This window comes from Falco naumanni, chromosome 11, assembly GCF_017639655.2.
Source record: "Falco naumanni isolate bFalNau1 chromosome 11, bFalNau1.pat, whole genome shotgun sequence".
Taxonomy (NCBI): domain Eukaryota; kingdom Metazoa; phylum Chordata; class Aves; order Falconiformes; family Falconidae; genus Falco; species Falco naumanni.
In genome coordinates, this window is record NC_054064.1 from 10,388,584 (window position 1) to 10,411,108 (window position 22,525).

At 39.1% G+C, this 22,525-nt stretch overlaps 1 protein-coding gene across 1 annotated transcript in view; it reads left to right on the top strand.

The window, feature by feature from the left end:
• The window catches only part of CDC73 (cell division cycle 73), a 111,501-nt gene that overhangs the window by 12,824 nt on the left and 76,152 nt on the right, over positions 1 to 22,525 (top strand). Inside the window, exons 8-9 of the mRNA XM_040610138.1 lie at positions 11,597 to 11,695; positions 12,951 to 13,029. Of these exons, the coding sequence (XP_040466072.1) occupies positions 11,597 to 11,695; positions 12,951 to 13,029 (178 nt within the window). The remainder of the gene's footprint in view (positions 1 to 11,596; positions 11,696 to 12,950; positions 13,030 to 22,525) is intronic.

Below are 22,525 nucleotides of genomic sequence, written 5' to 3' on the forward strand. Positions count from 1 at the left end.
GGCTTTTCTGTATATTTTTGTCCCTTTGTGCTCCTTTAATCCATGTCTTTAGCTGCACTTGGTTATGTGCCATCCAGACCATGGTTGCAAGCACAGATGACATCTTGCTCTCTTTGGACAGTTAGGCTTTCTTTATTGCAGTGTTACTTGCTGCTTCCTTGAGAAATGTAGTGCCAAGTCAATTTCTGAAAGATTGCAAATATCTGTTTTCCTGAGGTTATTGTCAAATTGAATCTGTTGCCTTCACTGCTTCTTTATGTACTGTCAGAGGAAAATAATGTTTAGAAGTAAATGAGGTTCCAGTTTTCATTTGTCTGATTAGTGCTCATTTTCATAGCCTGTTCTCATCACATGAGTAGTAGAATAATTTAATTCATGAGTTAGGGGGCAATTACTATGTGGCACATACCTGCATGCAACACGCAGAGTGAGTATTGCTTCTTTGAGTCGGTGAGGTTTGCAGCAATCTTGCTGCTGAAGAGTTGATAATTTGCTAAAAGCCTTTAAATTTTTTGTCATTGGAAATATTTGTACTGAAGGAATCTGGGTAGCTTTTCCTCCTTTAGTGAATCATTCATGGCTTTCATATCTTTACGTATCTTCCAAGGGAAACTTGCAAAGATACTAGGGAGAGAGTTAAATGTTTTATTGTAGTATCCTTGTAATAATAGCAAGATGAGGTGGTGATTTTAAGCAAAACCTGACATGGGAAGAAAGACAAGAAACAAGAGATCAAGTTTATTCTTGGATTCCAGCACGCAGTTGCTTTGACTAGCCTGATGAATATAATAGGCATAATAGCAAGCCTTTCCTTCTGTTTGTGCAGGGTTGCAGGAGTGTTCTTGATAGCATGGGCAGGAATCATCGAACGATAATGTTTATTTTCTTGTACAAGTATCAGTGAGAGTAAGTAGATGGGGATGGTGGGGGAAATATCACTTGTTACTCAGGGCTGTGATTTATCCCAGAACACCTCAGGGGTTTTTGTTTGTTAGTAGGTTGGCTGGGAGGTTTCTTTTGTTGGGGGTTTGTTTGTTTGCTTTTTGTGGTGTGGTTGTTTGTTTTTTTTGTTGTTGTTGTTGTTTGCTTGTTTGGTTTCTTTAATGAACTTTAGTGAAGACTACCTCAAAAGTTATCAGGAAACTTGGGTATGTTCTCTCAGGCAGATCATTCCTTATCTACTTGCCTGATCATTTAAAGAATTTTGATCAGGGAAGCATGATACTCCTCTGGAAATGGTGTTTTGACTTTACTACATGACACTTGAATTGCTAATCAAAAGAATTATCTGCTTGGTATAGATTTATCTACAGTCTCCGGAAACCTCCTAGAATGTTTGAAATTGACCAGCAGTAGTTTACGTACCATCTAGCGTCTGACTTTTTACTGTCTGAATTTGTGTAGAACTCCTGGGTGAATTGTAACACAGTGAGCACCCCAAACCTTCAATTTCATTGTTTCTTTCCAAACTGTCTGAGGCAGTTCCTTGCTCTCTTTTACATAGAGAAAAACTCTTGTGCGTGAGCCTTCCCAGTGTTCTCTGTAGTCAACAAAGATGCAGTGATAGCTTAAGGTGCAAAACTCTTTTGGAAGTACAGTGTTTGATTTAATTGCTAGTGGATGAGTCATCCTGCACTGTCTGTTTTAAGTATCTGTTGGCCTTCCCCAAGTCTGTAGTGTAATCTTACAGATTTTATGAATAATGTGATGCTTCTAAGTAACCACTTTTCAGAGCCAAATTGCATCTGTTCAGTCTTACTTTTTGAGTGTGGGGTTTTGGCTTTTTTTTTTTTTTCTCTTTCATAGTAGCTTAATTTTAGAACTGCTTGAGAGGATATATTGTTTAAAGCCATTTCATTTCAGGTGTGGCTGAAGGCATGCAAAACAACATTGTTGTTTCAGTGAGTCAACTGCCAATCTAAACAGCTGAAAATTTAGTCAAATTTCAAAAGCAATAAAAGTGATTGATGCTAAATCTGCTTCTGAATTCTTTTACCATTCTTTTAACAGCCACAGTTGTTGGGGGTTTTAAAAAATTAATCTTTTCCGTTTGTCCTTGCTTCACACAGTCCAGTTCTCATTCTTAATCTTCACAAACACACACAGAATCAGGGTGAGGGAATTGCTATCTTCAGACCTGGCCCAGCTGGACATGCTGGGGAAGAGAGGCAGTACAGGTGTAGGGTGGGAAGTTTAAAGAAGAAAAAGTGAAAATTATTTAATCTGTATATTGATATTTGGATAAGGTGTCTTGCTGCCATCAGTGTCTCACTAGGTTTTTTTGGGTGGTCTTTTTTTGTATGAAGCTGACATAATAAATTTGGATGCTTACTTCTATCATGTTAGAAGGGTATGAATGGGCCATTGGTAATGTAGTTGTGCCATTGCCCATGGAACCTGTTTCTGAAGAACAGGTTAAGTTTGTCAGATATTTATATATGTTAAATCAGTTTGAGATACTGTCTGGTGAAGATACATTGGAGTTAATATTGACACTTTAGAAACTACAAATCACAGGGGAAAATACTCACAAAAATACTACTTTTGTAATCTCTTTATTGAGAGAACCTGGGTATATGGAACTGGATATCTCTCTGGTAGCTGAAGTTTTGAACCATACATAGAATATTTACCATCATAAGCATGTGAAGTGTTAAGTTTTGAATTACTGCTTTGCAGAAGTTTTAGTTCTATTGAGCGCATGTTTTTAGATAAATGTCTGGCTGTTTTGTAAAACAAACCCTTGAACACATAGAAAAAAACCCAACAGTGTTTAAACTGAAATGAATTCCTTCCTTTCATGTCCTTCCTCTACCTTTCCTTCCTGAATAACCCTTCGGTTTTTATAATCTCCTGTAGCAGGCTCAATCTTTTCTGAAAGAAAAGCCTCCTTGTTCCATCCCTGCTGTAAATCTGTTTGTGGCACTTGAATTCTTCCTGTAGGAAAAAATTAAAGTAGCCTAAGCAGCAGTTTCAGCATTCACAGGTGTATTTGGCGGGTGCATTTTGTTGGTGACTGCTGATGTACTTGATTTTTTTATTTTATTCTTTTTTTTTTTTAATCTTTAATCTGATTGCTCAGAAGTATTTCTTAGATAGGCAGCCAGATACATGGTAACTGGGTGGGCTGGGTTGAACATGCTCTGCTTTATGCGTAAAGAAATGTTAAAACTGGAATCTTGGAAATGCATTCATACTGGCCTTGTGAATTTTCTTTTTGAAATGAACCAGTGTTTTTACAGGAATAGTAAGCTCTGAGTATTTCTGATGTGTTGTGTGTGTTTGGTTTTTTTTTTTAAATCTTTCATCCTTTCTTCTGTAGAGTGTGGTGGGTTGACCTTGGCTAGATGCCAGGTGCCCACCAAGCTGCTTTGGCAGTCCCGTCATCAGCAGAATTGGGGGGGGGAGAAAATAAGATAGAAAAAAACTTGTGGGTCAAGGTAAAGGTAGTATAATAAAAGCAAAAGCAGAGATTGCATGCAGAAGCGAAGGAAAACAGATTTATTCTGAACTTCTTATTAGCAGGTGATGTCCAGCTGCTTCCCTAGAAGTAGGGCTTCAGTACCTGTAGCAGTTGCTTCAGAAGATACACTTTTTAATAACAAATGGCCCCACCTCTCCTTTCTCTTACTGTTTATTGCTGAGCGGAGCTAATACGGTATGGAATATCCCTTTGGTCAGTTTGGCTTGGCTGTCCTGCTATGTCCCCTTCCAAGATGTTGCCTACCCTCAGCCTGCTGGTGAAGAGGGAAAGTTGGAGAGGCAGCCTTGATGCCGTGTGAGCACTGCTCAGCAGCAGCCAAAACACTGGGGTGATACCAACGCCCTTCTAGCTACCAGCGCAAGGCACAGCACCCTGAGGGCTGCTGTGGGGAGAATCCGCTCCGTCTCAGCCAGAGCCAGTACGTAGGGATATGCTAGAGGTTATTGCTAAAACTTCAAATTTTGGGTAGCACTCTTCGGTCATATTTTCTTACAGTTGCGAGAATATTAGAGTTACCTTTTCTCAAGTGGACTCTAACCCTATGTACAGGAGAAATAACACAGTCCATCTTATCAAACATATCGGAAATCTTGAGTGGTGTTACATCACATAACCTGTCTGAATTGCTTTGACTAAGAAGCTGGAGCGGTGGCTATATGTCCGCCACATATGGGCCCGTAGACAGACACACACTTATGTATCTGTGTGCAGCAACTGCCTGGGACTTGTCCAGCTGCTGGTTTTCTGGATTTCTCTGCCTTTTTCGACAGCTCTGTAAATCCTTTCTTTACTGTCTTCTTTGAGCCTTGTGTAAGTCTTTTGAAAACATTGCAAGGCACTAGGAGTCTAGTGTGACCTGTACAGTTATTGTGTGTCTGGATACTCTCCAGGGAAAAGCACTGAAGTAGAACCACGTAAGCTGAATGTGAGAAACTTGAATTTCAGGTGAACGTTTTTCTAATGGAATTAGCTGTGTATAAAATTGAAGAATAAGCAGCTGTGGGCTCCTTGTGCAGGTATCCGTTAATGAACGGAAAAGCTATTTAGAGTGTTCAACTTGGTATGGGATCAGAGTTATGTGAAACTCGGTCCCTCTAGTTTCATAACCTTTGTCAACATACAATTGTTTCTTTATGTGCGTGTAACTTGCTAGCTCTAGGTGGAAATGTTGAAGCAAAGGTCCTATTTATTGCTGTTGCTTCACTTCTGCACACCGACCCATTTGATTCTCTCACAATCTGAGTTAATCTTTTCTCTGTTTAACATTTACCAAAAAGTTAAGAGAATATTCTGAATTCGGCTTCTTCATATATAAAAACTGTTCTCTTTCCTTTCTAATAAAGTAGGAAGTAAGCCTGAATTTGAATAAAATGCTTTTTCTCCTTACCTCCTTTATCTCCTGATATTTTTATATTCTCTGTTCTTATGTGAAAGACCTAGACTAGGCTATTCAGCACATATTTCCCTTAAACTTTGTTTTGAAAACACAGGAATCTTGTTTTGTGTAACAAGCAATTTGTTTAAATAAACAAGTTCTTTTGTTGTGCTATTTTTTGTTTTTTTTTGTTTTTTTTTTTAAACTCTCCTTTTTCAGATTTGGAATGTTCAGTTGTTGCAGTCCTGTTGTAATGTGCTAGTTATCTATATTTTAGAAAAAAGCTTGATGCACAGTGTATTGTGTATCCATAAAAAAAAAGGACATTAATACAGAAGGGAATGGACTCGGCTCTAACTTAATTTTGTAGAGCATGATTGTGAGTTGTATGTATTAAATTCCATAATCTTGATTATTTTTTTTTTATCTCCCCAACCCCCACCTTCTGGGTATGTTTGTGTGCATGGTGATGAGAAGTCCAGAACTGAGTAAGATGATTGGAGTTTATAGCTGAGCTGGCTGGAGGGATTAGTGCTTTCCTGGTATGTGGCATTTATCTTGGATGTAACCCACAATTGCAAATTTATCCAATACAGTCTTTTGCTCTGAACTCTTTCAGAATGTTACTCCTTTGTGGTTTTATGTATTCTGCACGCAAGTATTAAATAACAAGACTTCTCATTTTTCTCCTTCTCCAAATGAATCTCATCTTTATGGTGGTCAGTATCTTTAGTTTTCTGTTACCACCTGGAAAATATTACCACTGCCGATAGTATCTGCATATTTTATTTTTTAAAATTAATGTCTTCTATTTGTGCAGTTGATCCTTTTAACAGTGACTAACATATTTGAAGCAAATGCTGTGAGTAATTGCTTTTTCAGTTAGTTTCAGTTCTCATGTTTCTGTTCTGACACATTTTGAGCATTCTTACTAGTGAAGTCACCTCTGAAAGGGATTAATACTACAGTTATAATCACAATTTCATTAGATTCTTTTATGTGATCTTGTAACTGGAAAATACATTAAAGTAAATTTATAGCAAGAATAATATAGTATTTTAATCACTTTTGACAGCTGAAAGGGGTGAGGGTAAAAATCTGGATGTTTGAAAAGACATTATTGGATTGTAAAGGCAACTTTTATGTCTGGGCTCTAGGTGGCAGAATTGTTCCATGTTCCTGAAATTCATAATCGTGGTGAATTTAATAGCAAAATCGAACAGGCGAAGGTGTGCCAGGTTAATAGCAACTAGTATCGTCATTAGAGCTTTCAAATGGAACAAGCGTATCGTTTTAGAATGGCTGTGCACAGGTGTAATGGCGTGGTGTAGCTTAAGCTCCCAAACTCCACTTTATCCTATATTAGCTTAGTAAAACTGCAAAGACCGGTATATCACTGCTAGGCACTAGTGCAGACATTTTGAATACAGCACTTAAAGGAAAGAAGGGCCAGATTATAAAAACTGTATTTTTATTGAGCAATAATGAATCTTGTTTGGTAAATAGATACCTTGAATTTGTTAGAAAAATCTGTAGAATGAAGCATTGCATTTCCTCAAAGAAAATTTAGGTTAGCTATAAAGTAACTTCACCATTCTTAAGAACTGCTTCTATAGCTATTAAAGAAATGTATTTCCATATGCTGCATTCATAGGAGAAATAAACTTGGATTATGTCTGAAGGTGCTTTTTGAGCCGATTTTCTGCTGTGCTGTATCTTCAGAATATTACAGTGTTCCTGCTCTTTCGTACTTCTGAATTAGCCTTTGTGGTATTTCAAGTTAGATGTTTCTGTTTTCTGTCATATAATACTCTTGCTGTAAAAAATTTAGTAAAGATAATACAGAACAAGTGAGGAGTGAAACTTTTTACTGAAAATACAGTCCACAAATACATGGGGCTAATAGCTGTTTTCAATTCAGTGCAGTAGACTAGTAATACTTACCTGAGCTTTTTGCCTGGAATGTGAGTAAATGTTATTTGATTCCCTGAGTAACTTTTTGTGGAAGGGAGTGTCTCATTTTCCCCACCCCCCCAGCAGTTAGTAACAAGTTCAGTTTTATGAACAGGGTTTTTTTAATAGGTTCCTAATCTGACAGCTTAAAAAAATATTGTCATGTACTCTGCTTCATTGGGTTAGCTATATAAACTCCTGTTGTCCTGAAAGCATAACTAAGATGACTTATTAATTTAGGTGGTTCTTTTAAAAATTCTCTGCGTGCTATTATGCTTGTTGCATGACTCATGAGTGGTACCATGAGCTCTCTGCAAACGTGACTGTCAGTGCAGTTGAACATCTTCTGCATTTTATGTGTCACTCAAATGAAAGCAAATAAGGAAAATGGGAGAGGTGCATGTGTATGCAATTCAAAAAGAAGGATTTACTTCATCACAACTATATAATACATGTTTCTGACTGTGGCCTTTACCTGAGGGGTTCTTGTGTGAGGAGAGGAAAGGTGCTGGGTCAGAAATGATGGAAATTTTTATAGTCTGAATGAGCACGGTGCAGAGAATACTAATAGTTCACACAGCCATTCTAGCAGTACATTTGCATGCTTGCAGTTGCTTGCAACTGTCCCTGAATATCAATCTTGCATACGTCCAACCTTTGATTCAGAGGGCAACCTCGCACACAATATAAAATGCAGTGCTTTAGGACTATCTTTAAATTAGAAGAGCAAGGAGGAGAGAAGATCAACTTCAATATTAGTGAACAGTTTATAAATTGAAGGTAGATATTCAGAGGTATAGGAGAGGGATACCTTAAATGAGGGACTCCAGATTTAAATATGTGCTTTAAATGTGCAAATTATTTTCTCTTAAATGATACAGTTCATCAGTTCACCTTCTGTATGCACAATTTTTTAATTTCTCCTGTACTTGTACCAGACCACCTGAATACTGTTCACATTTTTCATGTCAGGCAGTACATAGGAATTGCTGAAAATGTGTGATGGGGCTATTGCGTTTCTGGTACTGCATCATGCCTTTCAGTCTGTCAGTGGCTGCAAAGGACTTAGCAGTATGTCTGAGTATGTCAAGCAAATGTGCAAAGAAGTGTGATAGGGGCTTGATTCTTCCTTCTTCAGCCCTGCTGTAGGTTTGGACGATATTTACAGCCTTCTGCAGCTCTTGCTCATCCTGGAATGCATGTCCAACAAGAAATTCTTATTGTTAGCTCAAGTAAGACTTTGAGTTTATACAGTTGTTCCTAGGCTCTTCTCTCTCTGCAGAGAAATACCAGAATGTAAAATCTGATGAAAAATTGGTTATAGCTTAGCTATAGGAAAGTTTTGAAGCCCTATAAGCCATGGTATCTAACAGTGTATATACTTCTAGTTTTATATGTAAGATTGAATCTCTTATTTTTGTTCAGATGATTGAGATGAATATGCTTTTCTTTAAATATTTTTTGTCGCAAGATATTTTCTGTGAAGTTGAAATCAGTGTTTGTTTTTCTTTTAATTTGCTAGCATGATAAAGCTGCTATCGTGACTAGGAATCTTTGTTAATTAGCGTTAGGGTTATGGGTAGTTACAGAAATTAAAGATAGGTTGTAGAATGAGGATTGCAGTGGAGGGTTGTTTTTTTGTTTTTTTTGTTTTTAGAATAAATTGTGATATATTTAAATGGAAGTATTTTTGTTACAAAGGATGTTACTGATGTAACTTGATTAAGTCTTCCCCAGCAGAGCAGGCTGATGTTACTTGCTGTGGTGTTTCTCTTCAAACAGCTTGGTGTTAAATTAACACCAGTGATAGTAACTTGACTTGGTGTATGTTAGTCACTATGTTGGCAAGGCATAGAACATCTGTGCCAGTAAATTTTCAGAATTTACATAGTGTTGCAGGCTTTCCTACAGAACCTATGTGACTTTCTGTAAGATGATTGACTATGTGTATCTGCCCATAGGTGCTGTTGCTGATTGTCTTTTGGCTACCGTTGTTTTCCCTTCCAATTCACAGCTAGCGCGTGAGCCTTCTTTTTATAGGCATGAGTGAGGATGGGTGGAAATATCTGTTATGCTAGGGCTTTACTTGAGGCAATATCAAAAGCCTGATTTGGTAGTTGCTGAAACATTTTGCCCCCTCCCACTCTGTGATGAATTATTAGTGTAGACATGGTTGGAATCAACAAAGAGAGCTTTCATGGGAGTAGCAGTGCTCTAGGCAGCTAACAACAGGAATCAATCGTATTGCCCTTTGATATACTGAGGATTTTCTTAAGCATTGCTGTTAAAGCGTGTTCAGGGTTTTTTAAGACAGTACGGAGAAACAGATATTTTCTTTTTCTTAGTGTGTGGTGGTTGGTGGTTTTTTTATTTTTTTGTTTCTCCTCTGCTCTGTCCTCCAGATCAGAAGTTTTTGGTAATAAAAATGTTGCACTTGGTATTAAGTTCAACTAAATCTAGGGCAGAAGCTAGGGGATATTCATATTCTGATCTCTGAAGGGATGAACAATGAAAATTTAGAGGTCTTGCAACTCTGCAGGGCTTTGCAAGTCAGTTGGTACCTGCAGCAGACTTCCTGCTCGATCATTTTCTGTCACAGTAATGTAATCCCAGATCCCCAGCGAAGCCAATGAAAAGCAAGATCATGATATTAGTTGGAGTGCTTGTTAAAACACTGCTGTTTTTCCCCCTTCCAAACAGATAGTAGTTGTGGCCTTGGGGGATCCTGTATTTTCTTGCTGTGGGAAAAAAAAGACATCAGCAAGAACACTTTGTAATTCCATGCCTATTAGAGACATCAGCAGATGGGAGAAAATCCTGTGTGTTTTTTATCTGAAAAAATTTAAAATTTGGTCCAGAACGTGCAGTTTCAGGCTATTAAAACCTGAGATGCTAAAATGCCTTTGAAAATCCATAATTTGAAATTTAAACTCACTTTTTAAGAGTATGTTAACTGAGGGTTTTATGAACAAAATACGGATGTGAAAGCTGGTTGTAGCTTCCTTGTGTCTAAAAGAAGACTTGGCTTCTACATGGACAATTACTCTTCTTACTTGATTAGTTCTTGCTCTTGAATTTCAGAAGACTGAGTAGCTTGTTTCCAAGAGACAGTATATGATAAAGCACAGCAGTGACAAGAATTATGATTGATATGCTGCCCAGTCCACAGTTTGGGAGAAATGTCTGATTTTCCAGTAAAAGTGTGTATTTTAGACTTACTTTCTGAAGAACAGAGCTGATTTTGAGTATCCTCATATAATTGATATGTGCATGGCTCACAGCTTTTTAAAGGTTTTGGGTTTTTTTTCCCCAGGATTTTTCTGACTGAAAAGAACTTCAAATACAGTCTTGCGTGAGTTCTTTCAGTCTTTGTGAAAAGAACTGGGTTTGCTCAGGGAATGGCTTTGCCTTTGTAAGTGGTTTCTGGTGGTCTTCCAGTTCCTGCCCCCCTGGTCTGAAGCAGACTGAGAACGTGCCAGCTGAGGTCAAGTGAAGAAGCTTAGCATTGCGGTGCTGTCAATGATTTCTCAAAATTCACCTCAGAAGTCTTTGTTTTGTAGTGCATGCCTTTGTTTTGTAATGCCAGTGGTGTTAATTAACACCACTTCAGTGTTAGCATACCATACTCTGGATGTATCTAAGCATTTTGTGAATACGTTATACTATTCTGAACCAGTAAAAAAGCCATTTTCCTTAATTGGTGAAAGGCTTTTACTGGTGAACCATTACTGAAAATTGACAGTAATGGCAGACATTGTGTACACACACCTCTGTATCTTAAAATGCCTGTTGACTGGTAATGTGATCAGCATATGCCTTTCAAAAGCTTAATTAACGTGTATGTTTTCGTTTAGAAAGGGCAGCCCTACTAATATTACTAGAAGGAATGTGTTTTAAAACCCATGATCAATACAATTTGTTCCGTTGTGCCTCAATGACTTGGTTATCTGACAAAACACTGTGTGAAGTTACTAGAATTATCCTGGATCACTCTTGGAATCGAGGATTTGTGAATGTGATTTCTTGCTTCCAATTGAAAATGAAAGGCTCTACTCTTAAATTGCCAAATGGAGTGAAGCTGTAATTCAAGTTAAATATAAAAGAACCGCAGCACAGTGCGATGGGGTTGTGCCTGTGAGCCATTAACAGCCAGCTGAAGCACATTTGCTCTGCTGTGCTCCAGCCGTGCTGGGAAGCAGGGAGATGGCTGCCTTGCTCCCCCCAGGGGCTCAGAGGGACCCTTGTCAAAGAGAGCTGGGCACGCTTGGGTGGAGGAAAGCTGCTTGTAGCACGAGGTTAGGTGGGCAGAGGGACTGTGCCCGAGACACCCCGTTGGGAGGCAGAAGGTGAGCAGGCGGGCTCTTGGCGGTTGCATACTTGGGGTGATGAGACTCGTCATGGAACTCTTGAGGAAAGGTTTTCCCACCTTGCTACAGCACAGAGTTCCAAAGGGACTGTAAGGGCATGGTAGGCAACAGGGAGGAAGGCGATTACAAGTGGTTTGTGAAGAGTCTGGTTTACCTTGTGGTGTAATGAAGCCAGATAGATCTAGCGAGTTTGGGCCTTGAAGAATAGGGAGTAGCAGCGATGCCTGAAAGCTCAGTTTATGTTTGGATCCTCCTGGCACAGAAAAGTAATGAGAAAGCGCCTGTTTAGAAATTTGGTGCACTAGTTTTGTTTTTCTTCAAAGCACAAGTTAGCCAAATGGTGTCTTCTACCTGTACTGTTACTAGTTGAAACTCAGATAGTCAACAAGGTTCATGGGTGTCTGATATGTTTTTCAGAACTTTGCCAAGAATATTTTTGCAATTCTTCAATCAGTAAAAGCCAGAGAAGAAGGCCGAGCACCTGAGCAAAGACCTGCACCAAATACAGCACCAACGGTAAGAGCAGCACTTTGAGTATGACGGCTGTAACACCAGAAGTGAGAGTGTCTTGTTATTAAATATGAAATTTATTTTGGTTTAGTTCCAGTGAATGCACAACTTCTCAGCATAATTTCACAGATATTCTTTGACTTAAATTACATTTATTGGTATTTATAGAGTTGAATACATTAGTTTAATTTGTTCAATATGTTCTTGTTACTTAGAGGTGAAACTGCTTCTGCCAGCTTCTGCATTTATTGAACACTAGTGACATCCTGCATCTATTTGCAAAAAATGTATTAGATGAGAGTACTGCCATTTCAGACAAAATGTTTTGCTGTTTTTCTGACAGATAGGGTAGCAAATGTTTAAGAATCTGGAACATGACTCATGAGTGGGAACAGCTTGAACTAGCTTTCTTTTGCCTGTAATAAATCAGCAGACTTAGAGGTTTATTGTTTAAGTCTATCTAGGTATTAGACAGGATTTGTTTTGTATTGTGGTGTTTACTATTGAGTTCTATTAAGCCTAATATATTCTTGAACTCGGTGGCAGTCTGCTCTAAAAGCTATTTAATCATACTTGGTTTTGGTTTTGCTGCTGCTACTTTTGACAAAGAACTAAATTTAAATAACAAGATGAATTCCAATATTTAAATATTTGCTTTGTGTTGAATTTCGTAAATTGTGCACGGCACTATTCAAATGTCCCGTTCAGAATAGTTGTGAATACATAACTAAGCCATCCACAAAAAAGATTGAATTGGTATTTAGCATGTCTCTAGATTGGCACTTTTTTAAACTTTTCCCAGAATGCCTTTTTTTTTTTTTCCCCCCTCTCTCCAAATATGTTTTTATTCTGTAGGTTTAGCAGAATTTTAGCTTAATCAGGCTGGCAAGGAACATTTTGTGTGTGTGGCTGAAGGCTTAATCATGAGTTGTCAGTTGACAGGTTTTTTTCCTCTTGCTGGTTCTTGAGATATTACAAAAACTGTGTGATTTCATAAAACTTTACAGATTTTTAGCCAATGCAGTTTGTCATTGCTACTTTAATTTTGCCTCAGGTCACTGTCATTGTTTTTGGTATGTACTTCTAAACTCAGTTTCTGTAAGGTTATAAGTGGATTTTGAAGGGAAACATGTCAGAAGTTTTCAAATGCATTGAGACTCCTACTGAAGTTCTTGAGCAGTTCCATGTAATACTTCATGATGTTCAAAAAGCATCAAGTATCTTTTAGTATGTTTAACAAATGTTATTTAACCTGTTTTAGGATCCCACTTTACGAAATAAGCAACCTATTCCAGCTGCCTACAACAGATATGATCAGGAAAGATTCAAAGGCAAAGAGGGTAAGTGTACTGTAATACTTCTTTTAAAAGGAAAAGAAAAAAGTGGGGAAAGAAATCAATGAGTTATAAAGTTTGGGTTAGGGGATTTTCTGTTCTTTTACTTTTGAAACTTAAGAAAAGACCAAAAAAAAGCTTCAACTATGCCTGAAGATTACTTTTCCAAGTAATCAAGTCTGAAAATATTATCTATTAGAAATAATTTCAACGTCTCAGGAAGCAAACTGAAAGCTTAAAACCAGAAATACTTGGTGGTGGGGGAATTAGTTTGGGAAAGGTCATATGCAATAAATAAATAAAAAATAAATGCAAATATGACTGTCAGGTGCATAAAATGAAATAGATTGGGTGTCCTCAAACAATAGTAATTACTTGACAAGTTGCTTCCAGTTAATTACGAGTAAAGATTATTAGCTTACTATGTCTCCTTAATTACAAAACAAACTGGTAGCAGCGGTGCAAGATATTATCTCCCTGCTGGAGAGAAGATGGAAATAATCTATATATTTAAGAATTATCTATCACTTATTTAGAGTGGAAAGCTGAACTTGAGTGGTGATTTGTCTTTCTAACTCAAACTTTTTCTTCCATCCCCTTTGCTTTTTTCTTTATCTTCTGTTTTTAGTGCAAGTTCTAGTTATTTCATGTTTGTGTCTTGCTGTATTTTTCATTTGTAAATCTTGTGTTATGGTTGGATGTTTTTGTGTTTCTTGCAGAGGACAAGGCAAATTTTTTTACACTTCTGAGTTGCCTCTTCATTCTAGTTCTCAAACAAAATCATTCTCTTTAATGACAGTTCCTATGCATGCTTTTGAGGACTTTCTTTTCTGACTGCAAGAACTTACATGCTGCTAAATGCCATCTTAAACTGTGGATGAGGAATTCAGCTTACATCTTTTAACGTATTTGGCTTTGTCCAAGTTAGTACCATTATTTCTTGAGGGAAACTGAGTAACATTCATATGCCATCTGTATGATTTCTCAGATGCTGTAGAAGTGCTGTGCTATTGCTATTTGTGTCCAATTTTGTATTGAAATGGCGTGATCTTTTTTGCTATACAAATAAAAAGCAAGAGTATATTACAATATTACTTGGATGTTCACTTTTGATTGTAACTGGAGAAAGAAAAGCATAAAATATAACACCAAGGAGAATTTCATGCTATAAGAAATTTGTGAAGCTTATATTTTTCGTGTACCTCTTACTGGATAATATATAAGAATTTCAGAATCTGACTGTAGCCATCTCTGAAGTTACTTTAAAAAAAAAAGTTCTATGAATATACGCTTTATATGTGAGTACGTCCTTTAGGTTTATGGGGTTTTTTGTGTGTGTGAAAGTTACTATAGGAGACTAGGTCAGATATGCTATTATATCCCCTGTTGGCCTCAATATTCTTTTATTTTGGTGCAATGGTTTTTATTTACTACTACTCGTTGACAGTTGCCTGGGGGGTAAGAGAAAAAAGCTGAAGCAGGATGTTTGCTAGCTTTTTCAGCATTGAAAAATAATCTACAAATAGCATCCATGAAGAATTAATTGTTGTTACAAAAGTCAAGGGAATTTGGGAAAGAAAGGAAGGAAAAAAAAAGCCCCAAACAACAAACCAAAAACCAACACAACTCTTCCATGAATATTTTTATTAGTATTTCTTCAGTTTGTTTCTGATGATATTTTCAGACTCCAGTACTCGCATATTTGCCAATTAGTCTTCCTTTTACTACCATTTCCTATTAAGAATTAAAAATGGTAATTATCCAGACTGGACAGTATGAAATAAAAGGTGGAGAAAGAAATTAATGGACAAGGGTAACAGTTCAGATATAACAATGCATATAATTCAATGTGGAGTCCTTTACGACAAGAGACTCGGGGAAAGGAATGGTCTAGTGTCCTTCCAGATGACAAATCGCGTAGTTTTAGTACACAGCCTGTGCAGACAACATCTGTGCTAAAGGGGTGAATGTATTATATGCTTTTACCACACGTGTGTGGTTCAAGAGGGAACAGAAAATAAGAGGTTTTGCATGGCAGGAAAAAAGAACCCAGAAGAGTTTGTTGAGCAGCTAACCAGTGTGGGGTTAATGTAGAAATTTCTGAGCAGAAATCAAAGAAGAAATTAAATGCATGTCAGGGGGGAAGAAATGTTTCTGTAATTAATAATTGTGAAAAATCCATTTGTATGTGATTCTGAGAACGTGGTCTTGGGGTTTCTGTTAGTGTTGAAATGGACTCCAGCTGTTGTTCCAGTTGAAAGGTTCTTTTGTGATGTGATGGTCATGAAGTGCCTGAAATGGTTATGTTCCGCCTGGGTAGTTGTTACCACTCTGCTTCTTTCTTGGACATGTTTATGTGCCTTACTTTCCAGTTTCTTGTATTTGGTTTAGTCATATGTGGAGTTGATTTTGTATTTTGGTTTTCTCAGTGAATTTAAAGAAATACGTATAAGAATAGCACTGCTGTAATACCAAGTTATATGTGTAGGTTAGCATGTGAAGTACAAATTAGGTGTTTGAAAGAATGTGTTTCAAATACAAAATTGACTTATGAAAGGTATTGATACAGCATTTATGGAAATTATGTAGAATTAGAAATTAACATCTAGATTTCTTAGGAGAGGACCTAGAGATATTCAAGTTACCTTCCTCAGCTACAAGTTAACTTTAAAAAATAGCAGAATACCTTATTTGCTTCTGGAGTATTCTATTATAAAACTATAAATTTTAGTCTAACTGAAACTCACAGTGCCAGGTAAGTTTTAAAAGCTATAAGTAGGCATTAATGTTTTCCTATGCCATTCAGTAGTGGTAATGTGATTTGCTTAAAACTGAACTTTATGCATCACTTGTAACCATATCACAAGTTAATTCATTCCTTAAAGAATTTTTAATTTGCCTTCAAAATTCAGTTGTAGCCCTCAAATTCTCAGTGTGGAAGTGAGATTGCAAGCAGAAAGTCATCAATAAAAGTAAAGTAAGGAATTTTTTGTTCCTTTTAAGACTATTTTTTTGATGGTTAGTCTAGTAAGAACTTGGAATAACATGTGTTTACGGAAGTCTTGCAGTATTGGGGATTTTGGGAAAGAGGTCTGAAGGAAAAGGAAGATTATTTAAGTTCTAGGTATAATAACTTGCAGTATTTATGCAATTGTATCCGTGTTTATTAGTAATGATGGATAACACTTGAGATAAAGTTGAACTCTATAGATTTGTGTCACTGAAGGCTTTCTATATGTTGCCCTATATGACTGTACATGTGGTTGGCTAGAGAGTGTTGAAGGGAGGACTGCGTGTTGTGTGTAACAATATTCATAGTAGTAAATTTGGCTAAGGATTGAAACAAAGCCAAGGGAGGCAGTGTCTCTAAGCTTTTGTCTTTGTCTCACCTGTTTGCTCTTTCCTTGGAGGTATTGAAACTGTAGGAAGGATTCACAGTATTCCTCGGCTAGTTGCATGATGATTGTGGCTTATTGTCGTCTGCAGCTTCGTATAATGCTACAGTATTTGTGAAGATTTAAAGTTTAGGCAGTGAAAAGATGAACTGTTTTTTCTTTTAATATTTGTGTGGTTTAATACAGAATCTTTCCATTAACAGTTTTGTCCTTAGCAAACACAATTCAGAGCTCATAGGGTGAAGATGGTAAATTTAGGAATTTTAACATGAGATGCATTAAGTAAACAGCTGAGTTGCAGCCAAATTTCTCAGCTTCTTGTGATGGATCGTTATTTGTGATGCAGTGTATCAGGATGCCTCTCTGGTTGGTTGGCTTAAAATTTTCATGCCAGACGGGGCAGGCTTTTCTGCTTGAATGGTTTAGATTGCTTTAATAGTAAATGTGAGGGGGTTGGTAATTTTAAAGTACTATTCCTGAAGAGCAAATAATCAGTTACACCTGCAGTCAATGGAACTGCTTATGCAGCCCTGAGTCAGTAGTTGTTAGCTTTCTCTCAAATGGGTGTCTTGTTGCTGCGGCTTTGGTTAGGTAGGAGAGAGAAATCTTTCCTTTGACGTTCTTAAAGTTCTGTGATATATGCCATAGGAAATGTATTAGAATGTCTCTTGCAGTAGGACTCGTACGTCCTAGATTTTTCTACAGTGGAAGAACATGTTACTTGGCAGCGCACCCATCACGCTGAACTGTTCAAATGGTTTTGAGGTGAGGCAGCGAACTCCCCGCACTGCCTTTCCTTGGCTGCCGTTTCCTTCCTGTTGGTTTTGTTCCTTTCATGCTGGCAGTCAGGGGTTGTATCCCCTCTTCACAACACAGGGCTCTGTTCTGTGCTAAACATTTTGTACTTTGCTTTTGTAGTTTTATTCCTTTCCTTCACATTACTCCTGTTAGCTTTTTTTTTTTTTTACACTTTATTAATGACACCTTTACTAGTGGTATTTTATTCATGCCACAGGCCATCTTGTTCAAACCGCAGTCTGTCATATCTCCTTGGGCAACATAACATAATTTTTAAATCCTTTTCAGGATTTCAAAATCCAGTGCCCAAATGTCATTCGACACTTAGGAAGGTATCTTGTGTGCTCTCCTATGTGCCTCGGTGTTTGATATTTAAGTACATATTTACTGATGTTTATGGTTTGCATTTTGGTGGTATACTGAAACTTTGAGCTGATGTATAGGACATTCTAGGTACTAAATTGTTCTGGATACTATACCTAGGTGTTTTCCCCTGGATTTTTGGGTGGCTTTACCTGAGATAGTCCTTTTCACATGCTTGTTTCTTTGGTAATTCCAGAGTGTGAAATAGTGTTGGGATGATAATCTTGAAGATACAACATTTTCATGACCCATTGAGTGCATCTCTCAGTATAGATAGCAAAGAAAAGTTTCTCGGTGCTGCTCCAGGTGTTAGGTCTTTAAGTTGTGTTCCAGGAGTGTTGTTCTTGTTTGCCTATTGTTGTCAAGGTTTCAACACAGCAGAAGCCAATACAAAAATGACCCAATAAAAAAAAAAACCCACCACACAAAACCTCAACAATTTTTAGTCCTGTGTAGTGTAAATTGGGAAGGGTTTTGCTGTACAGACATGTGATTTCAGTTTGTAATGGTAAAGAGTATTGTTTACCTTGTCCAGGTGCTTCCTTCAGGAAAGCTTGCTGTTGACTTCCTGCTGTTGTCATTTTGTGTTTGAATTATTCTTGTAATTATGTTGAATTTTCAAATATAGCTGCGGTTTTTCAGAAAAATGCCTAGCTTCAGTCAGTCATAAGTGTTAAGTCTAGGTAGCAGAAGACTATGAAGTTTTTAAACTTGAGGTGACTCTGAACCATACATTTGTTCCCCCCCTCTCCTATGCATTAAGAGAGCTTCTTTGTAAAGCATTTATCATAGTAATATTCTTTTAATTGTGTGATTTCTGTTTACACAAGGAGAACAGGAGAACTGGTAGCAGGAGATCCAGAGTTCTGAAAGTTGACTGTCTTGTTAGACTTTTATTTATTGCATTAATTTTTGCAGTTATAGGATTCTGCTTTTTTTCCTAGCAGAGAATATGTGTAAGAGTCACATTTGTAAAAAGATTGCAGTCTATCTCTATTTTCTGGCTTAGTGTGAGCAGGTCGTCTGATAACTTTTGGTACCGTGCTTTCACTTCAGTACTGGAAAACACACACAAATTCGTACTGTTGGGTTTTTTTTTTTATTAGTACTGTGAGAAACTTTTAAAAACTTGGTGTTAATTACTTGTAAGATGATTACTGAACTGTTATATATGAACTGTGCAGAGAATGTTGTAAACTAATTAGTGTAGCTTGGAAATTTAGGCGTGAAACTTCTTAACTTGTTAGGGTATAGTACTGAAATGGAGTGTTCAGTAAACTTCTGTAGAATGAAATTTGGTGTCAGTGATTTAATTACCATGGGTGTGAAGTGGGGTAGTGAATCATTTCCAGGCAGTCTGCAGAGCTGTTGCTATCTGGGGTTTGAAGAGTATACAGCTGAAAAAAAAGTGGTTATTCAATCTTATTCATCCACAATTCAAAGAAAGTCTAACTTGAGCTCTTCAGTGATTCAGAGACATGCTTCTTTGTTCTATTTGCCTAGACTTCCTTCCAAAAATTCAGGTTAATTTGAGTCTTTTTAAAGCTATTATTCTTTTGGTAATGGATCAGTGCTCATGTTTGCACCCGGATTGCGTAGCTAGAGCTGCAGCAGGTGCAGAACCAGAATGCAGAGTGACCTAGATGGACATAGAGCAGTGGGCTTTAGGCAGATGGAAGGCACCTTGAACATTAATACTCTCATGCAGGGAAATGGAAATATAAGCAAATGGTGATCTATAATCAGCCCAACAAGCTGATGCATTAGGGTGCATATTTTAATTTCCAGGTCTAATTCTTTCAAATGAGAGAAGGTGCTCAGATTGATGCATGGTGATGCTAACTAGTGATGAACCACACTGGAAAAGTATGTGATTCTTTGACAGTCTTTGGGTCATTGAACTGTGAAATTGTGATCATAATACATGCAATGACTGGAGAAGAAAGGATAGTCTTAATGTTAACTGATGATAGTGGTTTTGAAGCATTAGATTGATTATTCAGTACTAGTTATTGTGTTTAGTCTCTCAGGATGTGGCTTTTAAGGCATTTGTTGATGTTGGTGTTTTTAACAATGCTTATGTGTTTATGAAACTGATTATATCTGGCAAACAGAAAAAGTTGGGATATAGTTTGTGACAATACACTAAGGCTGAGCTTTGCTTGCATTCTTTACTCCTTAGTGTTAAAAGTTTAGAGTATTTAGTATGGACTGCTTTTTGCCTAAAGGAAATGTGTATGATAACTTTGCTATAATTTTACTGAAAAATCCCAGTGTATTGAAGACTTTCAAGTAAGTTTGGGGTTTTTATCAGTTGTTCTGCATCTAATTCCAGTTTTAAAAATAAGGCTGCAAAGTCTTGCTATCATGATGCTTTTATGTAAAGGGCTCTCTTATTCTTGAATACACTTAGTAGATGGCTTGTAACTTTAACTGCTACTTCTATTACCATCAGTGAGGCTGTGATTTTGAAACTGGAGTTACAAACTAATTCTTGTCCAGGCATTAATATTTCATGTCTGTGCTGGTGCATGAGTCAGCAGTACAGATTCAAGCCAATGTGGGAGGGTGGGGAGAAACATGCTGCTTTTGTTTTTCTTAGTCAGAGGGTTTGGTACAGTGTTTATGCTGATGTGTGTTGGGGGCATGTCCCGTGGTGCTCCAAGTTGCTCTGGAGTCCTCTTTACTTTGGCTTGTGGTTCCTCTTGTGTCCCATGTGTGGTTTTGAGCAGCTGCATGGGGGTCAGCCACTGCCCTCAGAGAATGCTCTGGAAGAAGTGCCTCTCTACTTTCTAGCCTGGTCCTCGAATGTAATTTACAACCAGCCGCATTAACCTGGCTAACACCTTCTGCATTCGTTGAAGTGGGACTGCAGCTGTAACGGTGGAGTCCCTGACTTGGAAGCATTTGTTCTCTGCTTTGCACAGGCTGTGTACAGTGAGTGGAGCTGAAGGTACTACTGTGTGTGGCCAAGCGTACAAGCTGTTGAAACCTTATAAAAAGGCACAAAAGTGCAAGTGGCAGGGCTCTCACTTGTAGCGGTGCTTATTTCTGTAAGAAAAGTGAGTGGCTGACTAGTAGAATATCACGTGGTGAGTGTGAGAGGATCAGGTCAAAAAAGCTGTATTCTGAGAAAAGGCTGTGCTGTTACCAGTTAAAGGAGGGTTGCTGTGGTTATCTGCAAGGTGGCAATGCTTAACTCTCATTCACCAGTTGCTTGAGAGTTTTAGGCAGGAATTTTGAGAGCTGGCGGGCAGTTTGGGAGGTGACTGCTTTTGCTTATCCCACTCTACCTGCAGGTAGCAGACCATGGGTCTGCAGCAGACCTTGTCGTGGCTACAGTAACTGTTAGCAGGAATGTGAGTGGGCTACCTATGTTCTACTTTGGCCATTTAGCATCTATTAGAGTTACATCAAGGTATTGGGTTTACATGGAAGCTTCCCCCATGCCCGGTGGACCTGCTGCTGGCCATGGCCAAGCCAATCGGTGCCAGCTGGCAGCACCTCTGGGATAGTGTATTTAAGAAGGGGGGAAAAAAACCTGCACAAAAAATCAAAGTGGAAGAGAGGAGTGAGAATATGCAAGAGCAGCATTGGTCCTGCCTCCCCCCAGGGCAGGGCAGGGCAGGAGGAGGCAGGAGCAGCTCCAGGTGAGAGCAGAGATTCCCCTGCAGCCCATGGGAAGCCCGTGGTGAGGCAGGCTGTGCCACCAGCCCGTGGAGCCCAGAGGAGCAGACGGCACCTGCAGCCCTGCCGGGGCAGGGGGTGCCCGAAGGAGCCGTGACCTGTGGGCAGCCCGTGCTGGGGCAGGGTGGCTGGCAGCGCTTGGGACCCCATGGGAGGGACCCACACTGGAGCGGCACGGGAGGAACCACAGCCCATGGGAAGGACTCCTGTTAGGTTTGTGGAGAACTGTCTCCCACAGGAGGGACCCCACGCTGGGGCAAGGGAAGCGTGAGGAGGAAGGAGCAGCAGAGGCGGGGTGTGATGGACTGACCGCAGCCCTGTCCCCATCCCGTGCTGCTGGGGGGGAGGAGGTGGAGAAACTGGGAGTGAAGTTGGGCCTGGGAAAAAGGAGGGGGGAAGAAGATAATTTTTGGCTTTATTTCTCATTATCCTACTCTGATTTGCATGATAATAAATTAAACTGATTTCCACAAGTCGAGCCTGTTTTGCCCGCGACAGTAATTGCCGAGTGTCTCCCTGCCCTTACCCCGACCCAGGAGCCTTTCCCTGTATTTCCTCTCCCCTGCCCAGCTGAGGTGGGCAGTGACAGAGCGGCTTGGTGGGCACCTGGCGTCCAGCCTTGGGTCAACCCGCTACAGTCAGTATGAAAAAGTGCGCTGCCATTACTTCCAGATTGTCAGAACTGTTTTGTTTACTCCGTGAGTAGCTGTTGGGTAGCGCTGGAGGGCCTGCGCAGCTGCTGGGGCGGTGCGGGAGGCCGGCGCGCCCGGGGAAGGCTGGAGGCTTGGCTGGCTCCTTCGCACCCTGGCGATGCTGTCTCTGCCAGCCGGGAGGCTCAGCACGGTGCTGGGACCGGGGGGCTGGTCAGAGCCAGAGCTCTGGTTAGCAGCTCTTGTGGCTCATTAAAGGAACCAGGACATTTTTTATGAGAGATGTGAGGAGATCTGTGCAAAAGATGAAACCATTGGTGGTTGAGCAGGAGCTTGTTCCCAGCCGGGTGCCTCTCTCCTCTTTGATTTATTTGTCGCTGTGCTGCTGGCTCTGTCGGCCTTTATTCCCTTTGCACTGCTGATGGAGACTTGGGTTAGGGTGTTTTTAATTAATTGAGAAGGAATGCAAAGCTTTATTCAGGGGAAAAAGTAGAAAAAGCCCAGTGGAAAGAAATAACTGCAACAAGGAAGGAACATGTAGAACTAATTATAGAACCAGGATTTCTGCTGAGGAAAGAAAACGTGGCAGGCCAGGCATGGCGGGGGATG